Source organism: Lepisosteus oculatus, chromosome 13 (genome assembly GCF_040954835.1).
Source record: "Lepisosteus oculatus isolate fLepOcu1 chromosome 13, fLepOcu1.hap2, whole genome shotgun sequence".
In the NCBI taxonomy this organism is placed as follows: domain Eukaryota; kingdom Metazoa; phylum Chordata; class Actinopteri; order Semionotiformes; family Lepisosteidae; genus Lepisosteus; species Lepisosteus oculatus.
The window spans coordinates 33,930,339-33,950,293 of record NC_090708.1 but is presented as its reverse complement, the minus strand read 5'-3'; the positions used below and the strand labels follow the sequence as shown (position 1 = coordinate 33,950,293).

At 37.5% G+C, this 19,955-nt stretch overlaps 2 protein-coding genes across 10 annotated transcripts in view; both read right to left on the bottom strand.

The window, feature by feature from the left end:
- nepro (nucleolus and neural progenitor protein) overlaps positions 1-10,427 on the bottom strand; it is a 34,754-nt gene extending 24,327 nt beyond the window's left edge. For 3 of the 5 annotated variants that reach the window (XM_069197526.1, XM_069197525.1, XM_069197527.1), the window contains exon 1: positions 10,125-10,406. The gene's annotated coding sequence lies outside the window, so the exon portion shown is untranslated. Of the gene's footprint in view, positions 1-10,124 lie in introns of all 5 variants that reach the window. The other 2 variants (XM_069197530.1, XM_069197528.1) reach the window with 2 other exon arrangements.
- A 1,479-nt stretch (positions 10,428-11,906) lies between these two features.
- poglut2 (protein O-glucosyltransferase 2) overlaps positions 11,907-19,955 on the bottom strand; it is a 48,681-nt gene continuing 40,632 nt past the window's right edge. For 3 of the 5 annotated variants that reach the window (XM_015339011.2, XM_015339017.2, XM_015339016.2), the window contains 2 exons: positions 18,276-18,380; positions 11,907-16,606 (listed from right to left, as the gene is read on the bottom strand). In XM_015339011.2, the coding sequence (XP_015194497.1) occupies positions 16,589-16,606; positions 18,276-18,380 (123 nt within the window). In that variant the 3' untranslated portion in view covers positions 11,907-16,588. Of the gene's footprint in view, positions 17,588-18,275; positions 18,381-19,955 lie in introns of all 5 variants that reach the window. The other 2 variants (XM_015339015.2, XM_015339014.2) reach the window with 2 other exon arrangements.

Here is a 19,955-nt window from a genome sequence, read left to right as displayed (position 1 = left end):
CCAATTCATGGTCATGGGGGAGCTGGAGCCTACCCTGGCAAGCAATACCATAGACGGGATGCTAGTCCATCATAAGGCAGGCACATAGACACAGACACGCACACACTCACACCAAGAGCTAATTTTCTGAAAAGCTAGTTAACCTACCAGTATGTGTTTGGACCGTGGGAGGAAAACTGAGCGTCCAGAAGAAGCCCATTAGAAAATGGGACAACATACAATAGAACCCCAGGTACAGAATTGAACCCAGGGCCCTAGTGCTCTGTGGCAGCAATGCTATGCACTGCACCACAGTGCCACCTAATGCAATTAATTAGGGTGTATTAAAAAATAAACAACCATTGACTGACTAGACCAAAAACAGGTTGGGTCTGGGTTATAGTGCATTACACCTTTATCTATGAATTCCTGTAGTAATCCATTATAGTAACAGTGTTACACACTATAGCTCAGTGAAGATACAGATAAATGTATGTAAATTATTCAGAGTTTTTTTTTTGCCACGGTGGTCTATTGATGCATTATACCTCTGTTAAAATTAGGAATTGATCAATACCCTGAAACTGAAATTCAATGGAGTAGTAATGTATTCGTAGTCAAGTTTAACTGCTACCAATGAAAACCTGTAATCTCCACATGAAAAACTCATGTCATTCAGAAATCTAGGTAGAACAGTGTGTTAGGTTCTACTGAACTACTGTTTATGCACTGGAAAACAAAAAAAGTATTCTAATTAACAAAATGCATGTGGTTATAGAACTAAAGATATGGAGGAATCATATTTTAAATCATAAACTGCTTGCTTACCTCCAACAAAAAAAAAAAAACACTTACTGTGTATTTCTTCAAATTCTTCAGGTATTCCTACAGTACAAAATTAATCACATATCAAATCTTTAAAACAATCGTATCAATGAGTAAAGCTTACATTATTATATTTTGCAAATATATTTTCTTCACAAACTTTCAAAGGAAACTGTAAAAGTAGTTTATAAGAAGATTAATCCAAGTGAATGCAAAGGACAGCACTGAACAGTATGCTAAGCACTGCAACATTCTATTGTTACAATATGGAATCATAATGTATTGGGTTTTTTTGCCATTGCGTAACACAAAACACCCTGTAATGTCAAAGTGAAAACAAACTTATACATGTCTCCCCAAATTAATTATAAATATAAACAGAAAATTACTGACTGGCTTTAGTGCAGCCAACTGTCTTTAGAAATCACACAATTAGTTGAGGAGTCAACCTGTGGGCAATTATGATGTTTTGCATATGTTATTAAATATTAAATACTCCTATCTCTGGGAGATCCCATAGTCGATTAGTACAACTCCCAGCATAAAGTACATCATAAAGCAAATATAGGATAGTTATTTGCGCTTTCCAATCAGGGGAAGGATATAAGAAAGTTTCCAAGGCACTGAATATCATCCAAAGTCCATTATGAAGAAATGAAGAAAATATGGCACAACTATGAATCTGTGTAGATCAGAATGTCCTACAAAAATGAGTATTCCGGTGAGAAGGACATTAATCAGGTAGCCCACCATGAGGGCGTATCACAACTCTAAAGGAATTACAGTCTTCCACATCTGAGATGGGAGAAACTGTGAATACAGCAATTGCTTGGGTGGTTCACAAATCTGGGCTTCATGGTAGAATGGCAAAACAAAATAAATTGTTGAAAAAACTCTTGACTACACTTTGGCAGAAGGCATGAGGGGGATTCCTAAACCAAGTGAAAGATATTTTATAGTCTGATGAGACCATAATTGACCTTTTTAGCCCCAATGCTAAGTGCTCAATATGTTTGGAGCAAGTGTAACGCTGCACATCTTTCCAGAGAACACTATCCCAACTGTGAAACATGGTGATGGCAGAATCATGGTATGGGAATACTTCACTGCATCACGGCAAAATGTTACAATTAAATTAAATTTAATATATTATAATTCCAAATTGTAACACAATAAAATGTGAAAAAGTCCAAGGAGGTTAAATATAATAGCCACTGTACATTTGGCAGGATTTACCTTTCAGGAAGAAACAGAATATACATTACTGAATTATACCACAATTATAAGAAAATAACTGCAAACTATTGGCCCTTCTACAGTAGGCGGTTTGGTTGCTAGACCAGGATAGTCAGCTAATTAATCCAAGGCTTTCATTCTGTCATTTCTTGAAAGAAGCCAGGGTACCAGCTTTGACAATATGGCTGGGTAGCTTGTTCCAAACTTCTACAACACTGTGTGGTCAAAAATATCTCAATTACTCCTTTCAATACACATTATTCATGGACATTTGTTTGAGCCTGAAAAACACCTAAGTGATCTTCTCAGGGGTGATTTCAAAGTGTTTTTTTGTATCATGGTTACTGTAATTATAGAAACCATTCTAAATTAAATCTTATTAGTGCATTGTACAGTTTTAACATACTGTAATATCTGAAAGTCCTAACTGAAGTTCACACTTCTAACCATGTATCTGTATTTGTATTTGTATTAGCCATCTTAGGAATGAATGCAAAGAGTTAAATATTTTTGATGAGTGATATGGCATTGGTGGAACAATCACTTGTTAAACCAGATTTATCATGTTATTTCATTCAGATAACATTCAGAGTTTACTGGAATCATTAAATGTTGTATTCTCTCTAGGAACAACCTTCAGAATTCATATTTTAGCTTGTAGGAAGAATATCAATAAGGTAAATTTATATAAAGAGAGGCTGGTAATTAGCTGGCTGAATCAGGGTTGTGATAAGAATGTAGGTAGAAAAGCTTTGTGTCTCACTGTTTTGATGACTTGGTCTGTATCTCCTGTCGTGGAAATGTACCTATTAAGGAAGCCACAAGAGAGAGTTCTCACCTGAGAAAGGTCTTTATTTCAATATTGTAATATTGGGAGCCCTGTTGCCACTTTGCAAAGTGCAACCAGAGACTCAACTTGTTACAAGCAGTACAGGGTTTTTATAAGACGTTGCGCTGTAAAAAAGCTCAGCACTTTGTCCCTTCTAAAACTTCCCCTTTCCCTAAGACAAACAGATTACATCAAAAAACAAGAGAAGAAGCACCACTAGATTTGTTATTCAAAGCTTATTTGTTACTTTCAGCTAATCTAATGACCTAGATAGCATATGTATATTGTTTTGGTACATTGTCTTCTAAAGTAACCTAAACAGTGTACTTTGTTGACACACTGTTTTCTAAAATTCTGCATGTACTGTACACAGCAATTACATCCTAAAAATATATTTTCTAAAAGCACCAATATATTTTTTGCATTTTAAGAATCAATTTACTTAGATTTCCATTTCAGTCCACAGGCCTCTGAAATAAAAGTATTGCAACTACTGACACAGTTCAGCTGTTCTTTGGAATAAGAGAAATGTATCCTAAAATTATTTCTTTTTTATTGCTTACCTGCAATGTGTAAAACTGGTTTTAAATCTGGTCCTGAAGTACACATTTGCTTGTACATAACCCCCTTGGTTAACACTGCTAACTGATGCCTGTATCTGATCTGCTTGCTTGTTTAGACTTTTTTCTATACACAGATTTTCATTGCAAGTACCCTACAGTGCATTATTTCTAACAGCTTCAGCATACACAACTTTATGCAGTCTTCTCAACTTGGTAATTAAGAATTTATTGGTTTTTGTTTGTTTTTGATTACAATGCTGATCATAAGTAATGAAGTCTCACAGCAAGTCAGCGTTTTTTTTCTCCTTCTGCTTAATTCTAGAAGGTTATATTGCAATTTGCACACCTGAATGAGGGCCAATCTGAAACACACTATTTAGCACTCATAGGTGAAAGCAATTTTTATATCGCCCTCAAACAGAAAACTGAAAAGAATTAGCCTGTAATTGAGAACTCAACTGGATCATAAACCAGAGGACAAAGGGGATACTCGGAACTCGGAAGTACCTTTGTACTATTGTACAAAGTATTTTTCTAATCAAGGCCCGAGTGCAGAATAAAAATCTTAACAATCAAGCAGATCAGTTGATAGTAACAATTATCACTGGTGCAACAAATACCATCAGATACAGGTGTACTCCAGGACCACGACCAAGAACCACTGGTCTATAAGATGAAAATGTGTCATTATAAATGCCTGTCTTTTCACAGGACGTTTATTCAAGCATTTCATGTTTACAGTAGCTGACAGCTTGTTTTTGCTATACTGTATGCATGTATTACTCTCTATGGGGTATGTTAAATGTCATCTGTGTTTCTCCAGTCTTGAATTCTATCTAAACCAGGATTTTATCTAACCCGGTGGTGGGTATTCCTGATTCTACAGACGTTCTATAGGTTATCAATACAGTAGCACCATAATAGTTGGAGAAGATGTTAAATTGGCCCCATTAAGCTAATAATGAGCTAATTTAGATTGTGACATGAGTTGACATTAAAACCTGCCAACACATTGGCCCTCCTAAAACAGGAATGTCTACCAATGATTTAAATATTTCTGTATTTCCTTTGCAGCACCTAAAGTGAGAATGTCTGCAAATGTGACTATTTTAGTAAGTATGCCCGTATCTAGATGATTGATATACAGTATATAAGGAACAGCAGTGATCCTAATAGATCTTGGTAGAACTCTGCTAATTACAGTACATCACCCCTTATCTGTGCTACATCTGATGCATTAACCATTCTTATTCCTTATTTCATTGAAAGCCTTTAATTTGCAATCTGAGAATTCATTTTTAATCATAATGTTACAAGAAAATCATCATAACTTTTCAGTTGTGTAAAGTATGCATATGTCTTGAGTAAAAGAAATTGTGTAAGATTAATACTGTACATATTGAATTGAATTTGCAAATGCATACTAAGCAATTGGAAAAGTTTGTATTTGAATGTCTTACCACAACAGCTTTATAAGCCTTGACTATGTAGACAAGATTAAGACTTTTACAGGTAAACCGGAGGCAAAGAAAACCATTGGAAGTCAGAGAAGTTGCCAGGGAAACAAGATGGTGAAAGTTCATGTTTCCTCCAGCACCATTGGTGAGGAGAACTCCTGTCAATTGATAGCAGTCCTCTGCAGGGGCTGGCAATATACCATCAAGATGTTTAGCACCAAATGGGATTTTAACTTTTTCCTAGAAAAAAAGTCAACCCTAGTGATGCATATTAAAATATTAGATGTTTTCTAAATAAATTAAACACAGAAACATTTTTCATATTACATAATACATATTACTTAATATTAATATATAATAAGTAATATTACGTATATTTCTCATTTATTTTCACATAACCACATATTTCTTCACTGTGACTGAAATATTACTGCAATTACAAATGGTACTGTACACATTTCCAGAAAATATTGGAAAAATTCCTGTAATTAATTGATTCATTTAGTTAACTTTTACTAAACTACGTCTAGCAGTCGTCTAGCAGTGAACAGATTCACCATCTTTTAAGAAAATGAAGCATTAAATATTTCAAATCAATTAAAAGAGTTAATGCACCAACTGGTAATATACCTCTCTACTGGTATTCATTGACTGAACGTCCGTGTAAAGTGACTGGGGTAAAGTTAGCTTGAAGTTCGAAAACGATTTTGGCACGCCTGTACCGCTTTCGCGAAATCTCTTAGTTACAAAAACACTTGCTTTGTGTATAAAATACATTGTGAATGCTTTCTCAGCCTTCACTTTTTCATTTTTATGACATTTGTTTTGACCAAGCACGAATATTCTTTTGTCCATATCTTCGCAATGGAAGCACAGAACGCCTTCAAACCAAATGCATTGTAAAGACCACGACTTGTGGATATTTCCACAGCCTCTATATCAAACTATCAGTGAGCTAATTATCTTTTTTTAAACCTCCGGTTTTTCATCGATGCGTAATTACGCACTAACTGGAACCCGAGGGACCACTATGTGCACACGTTCACAACGTGAGAAATACTGTTCAATACAGCTTCGTGCGAAAAACCCGTATATGACCATAGGAAGCAGAACAGCGCAGTCTCCAATTACCCAGACTGTAAGCACGGGATTAAAGCTTTGTTTCATTTCTGAAACCCTTCCTGTACATCCTGTTTTCATTCAGGTAAGGGTCAACTATACTGACAATACTACTGACAGCAGGAAGATTAAAATATTCTTTACTCAGCAGCTTATTAAAAACAGCTCCCATGATGTTCAAACTTTGTGTTCTGAATCTCTTTTTATGTGCTTTTATTTAATGTGGCACAATGCACTGGGATAGGGGTATTCTGTTCACAAACCAATAGCATTTAAACCACAGCACCCACAATGCTGCAAGTAAGTGTTTTGCACTCTAAGCAGGTCCTCTGACTTTTCCCAGCTTTGTTTTGGGTTGTGGAACCTTTATTTTTTTATGATTTTTTGAAGATAACACTACAGGTTATACACTGGGATAGGTGGGTTGTCTTCATGGCTTAATAGCATTTCAAATACAACAGCCACACTGCTGAAACCAAGTGTTTTACACACCAGACTGTCCCCCTAACTTTATACAACCTTGCTGTGGCTGTGGCCCCTTTATTTATTTTCATGATTTTTTTAAGATAACACTACAGGTAACACAGTGGGATAGGTGGGTCTTCTTCATGGCTCAATAGCATTTCAGGCACATCAGCCACACTGCTATAACCAACTGTTTTACACACCAGACAGGCCCCCTGACCTTATACAACCTTGCTGTGGCTGTGGCCCCTTTATTTATTTTTTAATGATTTTTTCAATATGGCACCATCAGACAGGCGGTACATGGGGATAGGGGGGTGCTATTCACGAGTCAATAGCTCTTCAAGCACACCAACCACAGTGCTGCAACCAGGTGTTTTACACACCAGACAGCTCCCCTAACCTTATACAACCTTGCTTTGAGTTGTGGAACATTTCTTTATTTTTTTATGATTTTTTTACTGTAATCAAGTGTTGTGCTCACTAGGCAGGCCTCCTGACCTTTCACAGTCATGCTTTGTTGTGTGAAACTTTAATTCTTTTTTTAGGATTTTTTGAACATGGCAACTTCCACCGAGATGGGTGTGGGGTGTGGGGGTGCTCTTCAATAGCTTTTTCATCTATACACACAAACGGATGTAACCAAGACACTCAGAACCTGTCACGCAGGGGCTGACTGCTGAGGATAGGGATCCAAGTCAGAGTAAACAGGCAGGGGTTCGAGTCTGGGAAGGCATAGTACAGGCGTAGGCACAGAATCGACAGGCGAAGGCGTAGTCGAGGGACTGGCAAGGGTCGGAGTCCGGGAAGGCGTAGTTGCGTCGGTGTGGATTCAGAAGGCAGTAAACGAAGAGACAGGCTGGGGTCAGGATCTGAGAAAGCGTAAAACAGGCCAAGGTACAAAATCGAGTGGCTAAAGCAGTAGTTGGAAAAGCGGGGTCGAGGTCCAGGGGAGAAGTCACAGTACGGCAAAGGCGTAGTTAGAAGGTAAGCTCCGGGAGAGAATCTCTATCGTGAGCAATGACCGGGGGACAGATGAGGGTTTAAGTAGAGGACTGATTGACGCGTGCACGTTTGGTATGGGGAGAGCTCGTGGGAATGTGGGAGCGCTTGCCTGCCTGAGGGAAATTCGTGACAGAACCAACAGAATCAATCTGGACTCATAGAAAAACAAGAATGCCACCGAGACACCTGCACCCCCTCCTGGACCACTCTGGTATCAACACCCCCAAACCCATCCATACCAGCTAACAAGACTCAGAATCGGTGCAACCCTCCAACCTGGACAAAGAGCAGGATGGGACGAGAACCTGCACCACACTACATACACAAGTTTGTATTTTTTGGCTGAAGATGAAAATGTCTAAAATAGATTGTTTTGGTTCTAGCAAACAATAATAATAGTTGTTAAAATCCAAACACACATAATGAGATCACTCTCTGTCAGTATGTGTAACATTCTGGGTCTGGGCTCCTCTGTATTTGGGCTAAAGAGAGTTCAACAACATTATTAGTGCACTGACATCATAATCTGACAAGAGACATTGTTTAGGGGAGATTTGACGACCCACTGTCCCCCTGGTATCGTGAAGCTCATTGTCCTTTAGCTTACCAAAACCAGAATGTAAAAACTTGGTTTCAGCAGTGCGGCTGTTGTATTTGAAATGCTACTGAGCCATGAAGAAGACCCACCTATCCCAGTGTGTTACCTGTAGTGTTATCTTAAAAAATCATAAAAAATAAATAAATAAAGGGGCCACAGCCACAGTAAGGTTGTATAAGGTTAGGTCTGGTGTGTAAAACAGTTGGTTTCAGCAGTGTGTCTGTTGTACTTGAAATGCTATTGAGTCATGAAGAAGACCCACCTATCCCAGTGTATTACCTGTTGTCACGATCGCTAACCCCTCCTCTTAAGGGTACTCTAGCCCTGCCTTGTTCCCTTCCCTTGTCTGCACCTGTTCCCTATTCCCACTCCCCCTTAAAAGCCAGACTCGGACCTCACTCCTGGTTCCTCATTGATTTCTGCATCATGAGAGCTCGGGGTCCTGCTGCGTCTGGCACCGTTATGGTTTTAATCTTCTGTTCCCGATTCCCCTTCCTTCACCAGTCCCGACCCGGTTCATGTTTTAACTCCGTGGATGGATCCCCTGGCCTTGGTCTCTACCCTTTGTCTCGGATTAATCTTTTGGATTTCGCCTTGTTTGTTCGCCCCGGATTCACTCCCCCCTGGACACCAGCACTGCATGGACATGACCCACCGTCTCCAGACCCTCTCCCGCATGACTTTTTCCCTAGTGTATCTTCACTATTCTGGATCGCGTCGTATGCATAGGGCCCGGAAGGAACTGCTACGTGACACCTGTAGTGTTATCTTCAAAAAATAAAGGTTCCAAAACCCAAAACAAAGCTGGGAAAAGTCAGAGGACCTGCTTAGTGTGCAAAACACTTACTTGCAGCATTGTGGGTGCTGTGGTTTAAATGCTATTGGTTTGTGAACAGAATACCCCTATCCCAGTGCATTGTGCCACATTCAATAAAAGCAGGAGAAAAAGAGATTCAGAACACAAAGCTGTGTCAGTGTTCTGTGTAAAAAGTCGGTTTGAACGTCATGGGAGCTGTTTTTAATAAGCTGCCGAGTAAAGAATATTTTAATCTTCCTGCTACCAGTAGTATTGTGAATATAGTTGACCCTTACCTGAATGAAAACAGGACGTAAGGGAAGGGTTTCAGAAACCAAACAAAGCTTTATTCCAGTGCTTACAGTCTGAGTAATTGGAGACTGCGCTATTCTGTTGCCTATGGTCATATACGGGTTTTTCGCACGAAGCCGTATTGAACAGTATTTCTCGCGTTGTGAACTTGTGTATACAGCGGTCCCCCGTGTTCCAGTGTGTAATAACGCATTGATGAAAAACGATAAAAAAGATAATTAGCTCACTGATAGTTTGATGTAGAGGCTGTGGAAATATCCACAAGTCGTGGTCTTTAAAATGCATTTGGTTTGAAGGCGTTCTGTGCTTCCATTGCGAAGATATGGACAAAAGAATATAAGTGCTTGGTCAAAACAAATGTCATAAAAATGAAAAAGTGAAGGCTGAGAAAGCATTCACAATGTATTCAAGAACTTCAAGCTAACTACCCCGGTGTAAAGTGTAGACTAAAACAACTTTTATGAAGAGGACCTATATGTTCCACAAAGAAACAAGATCTAATATTTTAAAACCGAAGAAAATAATACACAGGCTTACTTACACCCATTTCTAAAAACACATCCCGGTTACGATTTACAAATTATTTTAGAAGCATATATCCATTATATTAAACTAGCAGTAGAAAATTGCTTTTTATTGCGCATTATTTTGCATGAAATGCATTAGAAATCGCGTTGCTAATTATATGATTTTTAATACCTGAAACAAGTATTCGTACCCTATAAAATACCATTTTACTAAAGCTAATCATGCTGCATGATTTCACAATTAACAGTTTGAGTAATTTACTAAATATTAACATTGTGACTTCAAAAGAATAGAAAAATGCATGCACAGTATTATTTTTCTGAATATTAACGATGTTAAATTTGTCTTATTTATAAAGGACTGAAAGCAAAGAAAACTCAAGATCTTCTTTTTGAAAGACATTAAATCTTACCTCGTAAAACGTCATATCAGCCTTTACTTTCATTTGCACAGTATGCACAGTGCATTCAGCCATTCCACTTCGTCATTTGTTTTCCAGGAAACGTTTCTCTGTACTTTGGATTTAAATTTTACCAAAGGTCCCTCTCGCGTCAAGGAGTGGTATTGTTCTTATTACGGATTACTAAAGGTCTATAGCTGGCTGTTGTCTCACGTTTGGTGAAACTGATTAAACATCTGACTACTCTCTTGCATTTTTAAAGCGGCTGTATTGTGTGGTCAGAATTTACAAGAACCGTTTTTTACATTTTTTTTTCTGTATAGACTGTATAGAACCGACATTCTCGCTGCATGTATTTAAACAGATAACTTCGATTTGAAGTGTACAAACGACCGTAACTTTATTTAATGTTAGTGAAAAGACTTTCATAAGCACATACTATATGTACACACATAGAACATACAAAAAGTACATGAACCTTTACTCTGATTCGTTAAAAAAACGTATCTATACATTGTTAATGTTTTTTGTATTAATGTGATAAACACATGGAGCTTGATTTTATTTTGTTACAACATCGTTGACTTCACTCGAACTTTTAATACCATAATGAGCACTTCACTTATTTCTGCAAACTACTGAGATCACCTGAGACCCTGTAAGCAGGGATGGCAGTGATATTTGGGGTAGTCACTTAATCTTCAACAAATCTTTGAAGATCAAAGACACAAGTTTAGAGAGGTTTAGCATACAAGTATACTGTATATAAAGTAATACCATAGTGAATACATTTTATTTGCTTAGAAGACACTCTTATCCACTTAAAGCTGGTGATGCACTTCATCCACAACAAAGCACACACTAGAATGATAGCCATGATGCAGTTGCAGCCCTACAATACAGCAGATCCAAGAAAGAAGCAATAAATTGCTTCACCAGTTAAACTGAGGGGAAACTTCATGTTGGCAAGATTTATTAAGCCAAGAGTGAAATTTAACCAATACAGTTTAAAACCATTATAGTAGTTCAGGTGGGTAGCTGCGTCATTTCATTGTAGGTTTCATTTCACACCTTTCTTCACACCTATCCTGACTTCACACTACCTGACTGGCCACTCTTTCTATCCCCCGCTCCCACCTCCAGCCCTTCCTCTGAGCTTTTGTTCTCCTATGCTTACTGATCTGTCTGTCTCACACCTGAAGAAGGCTCCATGGCCGATAATTTGTGTTTTCTTTCTTCCATTTTCAGCATGGAATAAACCTATTATTTGTTCCTTAAAACCATTATGTTTAGATGCTGGTTCAGAAGAAAAAGTGCCTCTGGTCCATCAAGAAACTTTTACAACAGCAACCTTAAAACGTCCATTCCAGTATTTATTAGCTCCAACATTCCTTAGCATCATTACAAAAGAGATATGTCCATTTGTTATTGCAGTAATATTTCTGTCACATGAAGAAATATGTGGTGATGTGAAAATACAGTAGAAATGTTAAGTTCTGTAATATGGCATCCAAACAATCCATTGAAAAAATGTTTTCTGTCTGTACATTTTTAGAAAACAAATATGCATAATAAGGTTTTACTTTTTTCTAGCTAAAAATATACATGGGATTTTGACAACCGCTGCAGAGGATTACTGTCAATTGACAAGAGATATCATCATCTATGGTGCTGGAGGAGACATGAACTTTCATTATCTGGTTGACCTGGCAACTTCTCTGACTTCCAATGGTACTTTGCTTCTGGGTTATGTGTGAATCTTAACCTTGTCTACAGAGTCAACACCTATAAAGCTGTTTTTAATATATCACTTTATTAACCCTTAACAATTTCTTGCATTAGGAATGATCTTTTCGCATACCCCAGCTTGCTCTCCATGAGACACACAGACACACAGATAGGGAAAGAGCCTGGGGTCAGAGCGCAGGGTCTGCCATTGTACGGCGCCCCTGGAGCAGTTGTGGTAAGATTCAATGATAGTCTTGATATTAACTTTTCCAATTGCTTAGTATGCATTTGAAAATTGCAATTCAAAATGTACAGTACTAATTTTACACAATTTATTTTGCTCAAGACACATACATACTTAACACAAATAAAAATAAATTATGATTTTCTTGTAACATTATCTATGATTAAAAATGAATTTTCAGATTGTTGGAGGCTTTAAAGGAAATAAGGATTAAGAACTGATTAATGCATCTTAAAAAGCACACTGCTGCCCATGTGAATACAATAGTGACAGACAAATTTACAGTTTTGGAGACAATGTCCAAAACGCTTTTCAAAAAGTATCATTTAGCTTTGTATGGATATACAGAGAGGAATGATTGTTTAAGATGAGAAACACCTAACAAGGAATCAATGAGATTGTACTGGTAAATGTGATGGATTAGCTACTGTAACACATCATATGGGCTGTTTATAACCTATCTTGAGTGCATGTAATCATAACATTGCCAGATAAGAAGCTTGTTTTATTCTCCCCAAAACCTGAATTCCAGTTCCTTTTTGCACATTTACAGTATTTCTTCTTACACCATCCATTTAATTCAACCGGTTAAACAACTGCTCACTTCTTCACCAAAGTGTATTGGGGGAGCTGTGCATGAACAACATGTTTATTGCCTATATGTAAAGTGCTTTGGGATTGCAGGGAATGAAAAGAGTTATACAAAAGTATCATCAGTTATTACTACTACTACTACTATCATTACTACTACCTTTAAACATTGGACAAGGTTAAGGACAAATCCAGCCACAGTCCGTAATTCATGACTATAAGGTACAATTTGCAAAGGACACCATTGAGAGGATATCTATATAGGATCCATCTATTTTCTATTTTCTATTCGCTTTATCATGTACCTGGTCATGGGGGAGCCACGGACTATCCTGGAATGCAACGGGTGCAAGGCAGGATATGCCCTAGATGGGACACCAGTCTATTTCAGGGCACATACAGACAGAAACATACACCCACTCACACCAGGGCCAGTTTTCCCAGAAACCCACCAGTATGTCTTTGGAGTGTGGGAGTGTTACAGTATGTCCCGGTGTGGTCCATGTTTTTTTGTTTTGATGCCATCTTCCACAGTTCCTGATTTTGGTTGTTCTCCTTCCCCATTGGTCCGTTAATTTATCCACTTTGCCATCATACGTAATCAGCTTCTCAACCTATCAGAACTCAGCATATTTAGTATTTAACTTGTAGGTTTTCAGAACGAAGGGGCCTTTCGCTTGACTTCAGTTCTGCTCAGCTCAGCTTTGTTTTGCTATGGCTTTGTTTCTCTCCATTTTAGTTCATTCTGCTTCGTGTGTGTTTCCGTATAGCTTCGGCTTTGTTGGTTTGTGTTAGTTTCCATGTACCTTTGTTTGTTTGTATTATCTTTACTTCGCCATTACCTTGCCCAAACATATTATATCAACCTCTGTGTTCTTTTGTACCCTATTCCTAGTCTACTCTCATTTTCCCTTGTTTGTATTCGTAGTTCACTTGTGTATTTGTGTGAACTTTTGTGTAAAGGGTTAGTTTAGGTTTACGGGTACATTCTGCACATGTAGTTGGTCTGCGTATTAGAAACACTAGTTTAGGATGGGTGAGTGCCTTTTGTCTTGTATGGTTTTGGGTAGTTAGTAAAGATTAGCCAGGGCGTTAGAAGATGCCTAATACCGAGTGTTTCGGGTTTGTTTTGGTAGATAGGTCAGCTTTCCCTCACTTTATTAGACAGCTCTTTTTTGTTTGTTATTTTCTTTTCTTTGGCACCGCTCTAGTTGCCTTTCCCTGTCTGTTTTTGTGTCCTTATACGTACCAGTCACTTATTCACATTAAAACAAATCCCTTTTGCACCAAACCTGTTGTCACGCTTCCTAAGTCCCTCACGAGAAACCCCCCTGCATCCAAACCCATCCTAAATGTTACACCCCTTTACCCCTAGACACTTGGAGTTGTAACAGGGAGGAAACTGGAGCACCCAGAAGAAACCCACGTGAACACGGAAAGAATATACAAACTATGTACACATGCCTAGAATTCAACCCAGAGCTCCAGCATTGTGCGGCAGCAATATTAATCACTGCGCCACCGTGCTGCCCCAGGAGGATATTTATGAAAATTATTATTTTTATGAAGAAATTAAATGTGATGTTTACTGTGCTTAAAAAACAATAAAATCTGATCTATGTCAATTTATTTATTTATTGTAATTTAAGAGTCAATTTTAATGTCAGAAACAGTCTTGGAAAATACAAATACAAAAGACAATCCTGCTCACACACACGGAATCTCCTACTCCCTCACTTGAAATTTGGAGCCTCCTGCTTCTTCACTCGAAATCTGGAACTCCAGCTCCTCAGCTGTCACAAACTCCACAAAGGGTATGGGTTATTTCCCTTGAATCCTTGAACTTCTACTGTAAGTCCACTTCCAACTGCTGACGTTACCACCTGACCACCAGGCTGGGTTCACACACACAACACTCATCTAAGGCTCCAGTGCTTCAGTCACACACTGAGACTCAATACTGTCATGAACACCACACTACCTCTCTGATCTCGTGGTCACACTCTCATGTCCCATGTCATGTCCCTGTGCAGCTCGCAACTGCCGGAACACATTTTCTTCGAGCCCAGCCATAACTGTCTTTACTCTTTTTTTCGAACACTCTTGTCACTCCTTCCAGTGCATCTCCCTTGCCCCGTCTTATACCACTCAATACCAATACCCTAGTCCTGGGGTTCTTCACCTGGGGGTCATGACCCCGTATTCCCAGGGGGGTCGCTCAGTAGGTAACAGAGACAGAATCAACCAAAACAGGTGGTAAACAGGACACATACACAGATTCAGGGTGGTTACACCTGCATGGTTAACACTACAGTATTTACATTAGCAGGGTGACTTAGTGGTCACTCTGCGAGCCCAAAGATCATTCCCCGGCTACAACTCCCAGCCTGCTCTGTGGTGCGTCCGGCGAGGGTGCTACATTAATTCCTATTGGATGGGCCATGACTGCATTTATATTTGTAGCACTTTTTTTCTTCGCACAAGGTAGTCGTGATTAGTCTAGCAATGGAACATTTGTAATAGGTGGCACTTGTAGAGTGAGAGCTAAAAATAATGTGGAGAAACACATAGCAGAAAACTCCGAACAGAAAAAAAAGAAGAAAATACGACTCATTTTTTTAAGGAAAGCTACAGGAGCTAAGAGGCCAAAATTAAGCCACCACTGTGAACCAGGAGGCACTTCAGGCATCTTTCGTCATAGCTAACTGGATTGCCAAAACTGAGAAGGCACACACGTTAGGTGAGACTTTTTTCTTACAGTGCGCTAAGGAAACGGTTTCAATCATGTGTGGGAAAAGCACTGCAGAGCAACTAGCATTGATACCAGTATCAAATGATACTGTGTCTAACTGCACTGGGCTATGGCAAGAGATGTGGAAGAGTAGGTGATCGCTAAGATAAAATCTAGTGCGTATTTTTCTTTAAAACTTAACAAGACCACTGATCTCCGGCAATTCACAAATGCACCTTAACGCCAGATTTGTTAAAGAGGGAGAAATCAATGAGGATTTTTTGTTCTGTGTACCTCTCCCCGATCGTGCCACTGGACATCAACTTTTCGTTTTGCTGGACACATATGTATGTGAGCATGAAATCAACTGGAACAAGTGTATGGGAATCTGCTCAGACGGTGCACGAGCTATGACTGGCAAACACAGTGGGTTAGTCACGAAATTATAGGCCATTGCTCTGTTTGCTTTTTGGACGCATTGTATGATCATAGACAAGCCCTCCTGGCTAAGAAAATGCCCCCCGAACTCAAACAAGTAACGGATGAAGCTGTTCATACTGTAAAATCGATCAAGGCCAGTGCAACAGGCGCACAACTTTTAAAGATTATTCCAAAAATTAAGCATAGGATGACTGGAGAGGCAGCCTTTTGTTACTACACACCCAAACAGTGGAATAATATTCCTAAAAATATTAGAAAGGCTGGCTCTGTGGATATTTTTAAACGGCAGCTCAAAACCTATTTTTTAATAAGCTATAATTATTTTAAGTTGCTTAAAGTTTTTTCTAACTTTATTTTTTGTAAAAAGCACTTTGAGTTGCAAATATTGTATGAAAGGTCCTATATAAAGTGAGTAGTGAGTAGGGTTACAATTTATACAATATGACGACTTTTAAATCTGTGTGTGTGTGGGGGGGGTTAAGAACCCTGCCCTAGTCAATACCCTACTATATAGATGGAGTAAAGTAATGCAAAGTCTTAGAAAGAAAACTGTTTCAGAACTAAAACTGGGACAAAAATTCACCTTTCAGCCGGAAAATGGGCCTAAGCACAAAGCCAAAACTGCACTGGCTAATTGCTTCCAAAGGCGCTTTCACCAAATATTGTGTTCATGGGTCTCAATAGTTATTAAAAAAAAGCTAAGAACACCATTTAATGTTCCAATCCAGCCATATCTGACTTTCAAAGTTCATCCTTTTCCTGCAAAATGAAAGACAGAGGAAAACAAAGATTAGTCTTCAAAAGAATAAACTGTATAAAGCAAACATGGGTATTGGTATGTTAGACTTTGCTTTTCAATCTCTATAGATCACAATGAATAAGGGACTGAGAACACCTATAAGAACATTTTGATACAAAAAGGACAAAAGTACAGAAAATATTAAATTAAAATGTGAGCAGTACAGAAAATCAAGTGCCATTCTTGAGAAACTATAATCTCAAGGTTTTCCCAAGGCCACAGGTTTATGATTCAGGAAAATGTTCTTGCATGTACCAACTTTATGAGCTCACAAAAATTAACAAAGGTATACTACTTGGCTATGATTACCATTTACAGATAGTCACTAAGATAAAAAACATTTAAAAATTAACCTCAAACTGCCTATAAATGTGAAAGAACAGGTAATTTCCCATTTTCTGTCTACGTTGAAAAACCAAGGCCATTATCTTTTACAATATCGCTATCATATTATTCTCCTGTTTTAATGAGTCATTGTAAAAGAGCTCCACCTAAAACAAGCCTTAAATGCAACCTTTATTTAAGACCTGCATGTTGTGCAACCTTCCTCCAATTTTGCAATACAGTAACTATTTTAGCTGAACATCATTTATGCAAATGGAGGCATATTCTTCCTCTACAGAAGATTATTATTTTAAAGTCTGTCCTTCCTATACAGTGTGGTGAAAAAGTAAGCAAATCCCTTTAAGATTTTATACTTTAACATATTTAGACATAATTTATGTTCGTCCAGTCCTTACCGAGTCCTAAAATTAATTTCATTATGTATTTTTAAAAATCACCCTGCATTCAATATCTCTGTGTGAAAAAGTAAGTGATTCAGTAACTTTTGGCACCCGCTTTAGCAGCAATAACTTAATTAAATTTCCTGTAATCAGTCTGTCACATCACCTGGGAGGAATTGGCCCACGTTTCCTTGCAAAGAGTTAAAGTTAGTATTCCTGTATTTCAGAAAAGAGAGAGCACATGTTCATTCATAATTATGGTTAAGGTTATATTTTTATGTATTTGATGTGGCTATATGTGACTGTACAATCTCAGAGAACCAGCAGCTGGCGATGAAAATGTATTTCTAGTTCAATTTGGGTTTACAGAACAGCTTAATGGATCTAAAAATTATGATAAGATCTATTGATATTAAACCATCTCCTATTTAGAAGAAAAACAATTATCATGACGTTTGAAAACTCCCTTAGTTCCCCATTGTACAGTTTAAATTCCCCAGTGGCTCAGAAATGCAGAATATCCTATCTAGGAGTTGGCCAATTTAAATTTTGGAGGACATGTGGAGGTGCAATCCTATTAAAAAACTAAGGATTGTAAGGTTCTACATCTAAAATCATTACAGTTACATGGCTTTACATCTGAGAAGCCATGAAACTGTAACAGTACAATTTGAGAAATTGACCATGTGACAGCTTCTGTTCAATATATCAGCAGCAGCCCAGAAAGACAACTTGATTAATCATAATTTGTTTTAGAAAAGGAACAGGATCTATGTGATGAAAAATACAACATGTTTTACAGCAGCAGCTTGTATTGTTGACTAACATATTAATGTTGTAATTAATATGTCAAGAAGAAATATCTGGATATAGTTCTGCAGAATTTTACAAGTTCTCATTTTACCTTTTTCCTATGACAGGTACATGGAAAGAGGTCATCCTTTGGTTGGCCCACTAGTTCCATTCCATCTCTAACTTTTGGTTCGTTTATTTGCAGGCTGGCATATTCCTAAATCACAAGCAAAATGTAACTGTTTCAGTCTCTTTAGTTGGTTAGTTGGTTAATTACATTATTACATGGTAACCTCTACCGCCGTCTGGACTATAATAACTATACTGTATAGGAGAGCCCACTTCATCCTCCAAACACATTATAAAGAAGTTCAGGTGAAGAAGTGGAAAAATTAATTTACCAATAGAATTAAATGGTAATGTCAGGATATCCACATTGTGCAACCTCTTTTTAATGTCTCAATTTAAGGATGGCACTTCTTACAGCACAGTGTTCTTAATCAAATTACATTCCAGATTGCCACATACTGCTCTACCAACACCACTAACAGCAGTAACCTTGTTTATAATGTTTATGTAATTAAATCCTGAAATCTTACGAGATCAGGATACAAAGTGGTAAAAAAAAGTTGTCATTACATTAAAATTTTAAAAATCTGTAATTTTAGTAGGTATTTCTGGACCTCTGCAAAAAAAAATGTGCTGCAATACTTGTGACATCAGCAACAAAGCTCTCAACTCTTGCAAACAACATCGTTCATATACTTGTTTGAGAAGTTCTAGAATTTATCAATTTAATATCCCCTTAGTGACAACTGTGTATATTATCTTTTTAAATTCTGTGCACATTTACAAATAATGATTTTAGTTGACAAAGACTTGCATTTCCAAATTGGTAAACAGCAAAGAAAAAAATATAAATACATAAAAAATAAACCATAGAAACTGTATGAAAAGGCAAACTTAAAGAAAACAAAAGTTGGATGATTTTAATAAACAAACAGCTACATACTTCATAAATATTTGCATTCCACCCCATGATTTAAACCACCTAGCAGTGGTTGGTTTATGCAGAGATAATTTTCTTTTTTACATTACTGCAAAACACTTGACATCTGCAAAACGTGGCAATATATTAAAGTAGCATTTTACTATTATTTTACTAATATTTTTGATCTCACAGAAAGTTACAATCTAGCCCAATAAACAGAAAAGATTGAAAAAATTAGGTCATAAAGTAATTTTATCTTATTGGAGAGGCTGGAGATACAATAGGTTTGTGTATGTTTGCTTTGTGCTTTCATGAGGTACTGTAAGTTTTTTTAGAAGAATAATACCAGGTTTAAAAGGCTTCTTAGAAATAGCCATATACATTTATAGCACAGAATGATAATATCAAACTGAAATACAGAATTTTTAAATGTATTTTTTAAACTATAAGTTAAAAAATAATAATCAAGTCAGAGAGTAGATTCTAAAGAGAGCAGAATTACTTCTGACATCAGTTATGCACACCAATAAGATTGTGGATATTTACTTTGTAAGAAAGATTATATTTCTAAGTGATATTCAGTATGGAATTATGAATATGAGCATTATTTCTGCAAGGGATTTGCTTTTGGATCATTTTTAATGACACAGGTATGATCCCACCCAAGTCAATTTATTTTGGACTGCATCTGTAACATGCAGATCAATTTCAAGGGAAAGATTACTTCAACACGATGCAATAATATTATAACTACATGAAGGCACACAATGCAAACGTGTACAGTAATGTGCAAATCAACTT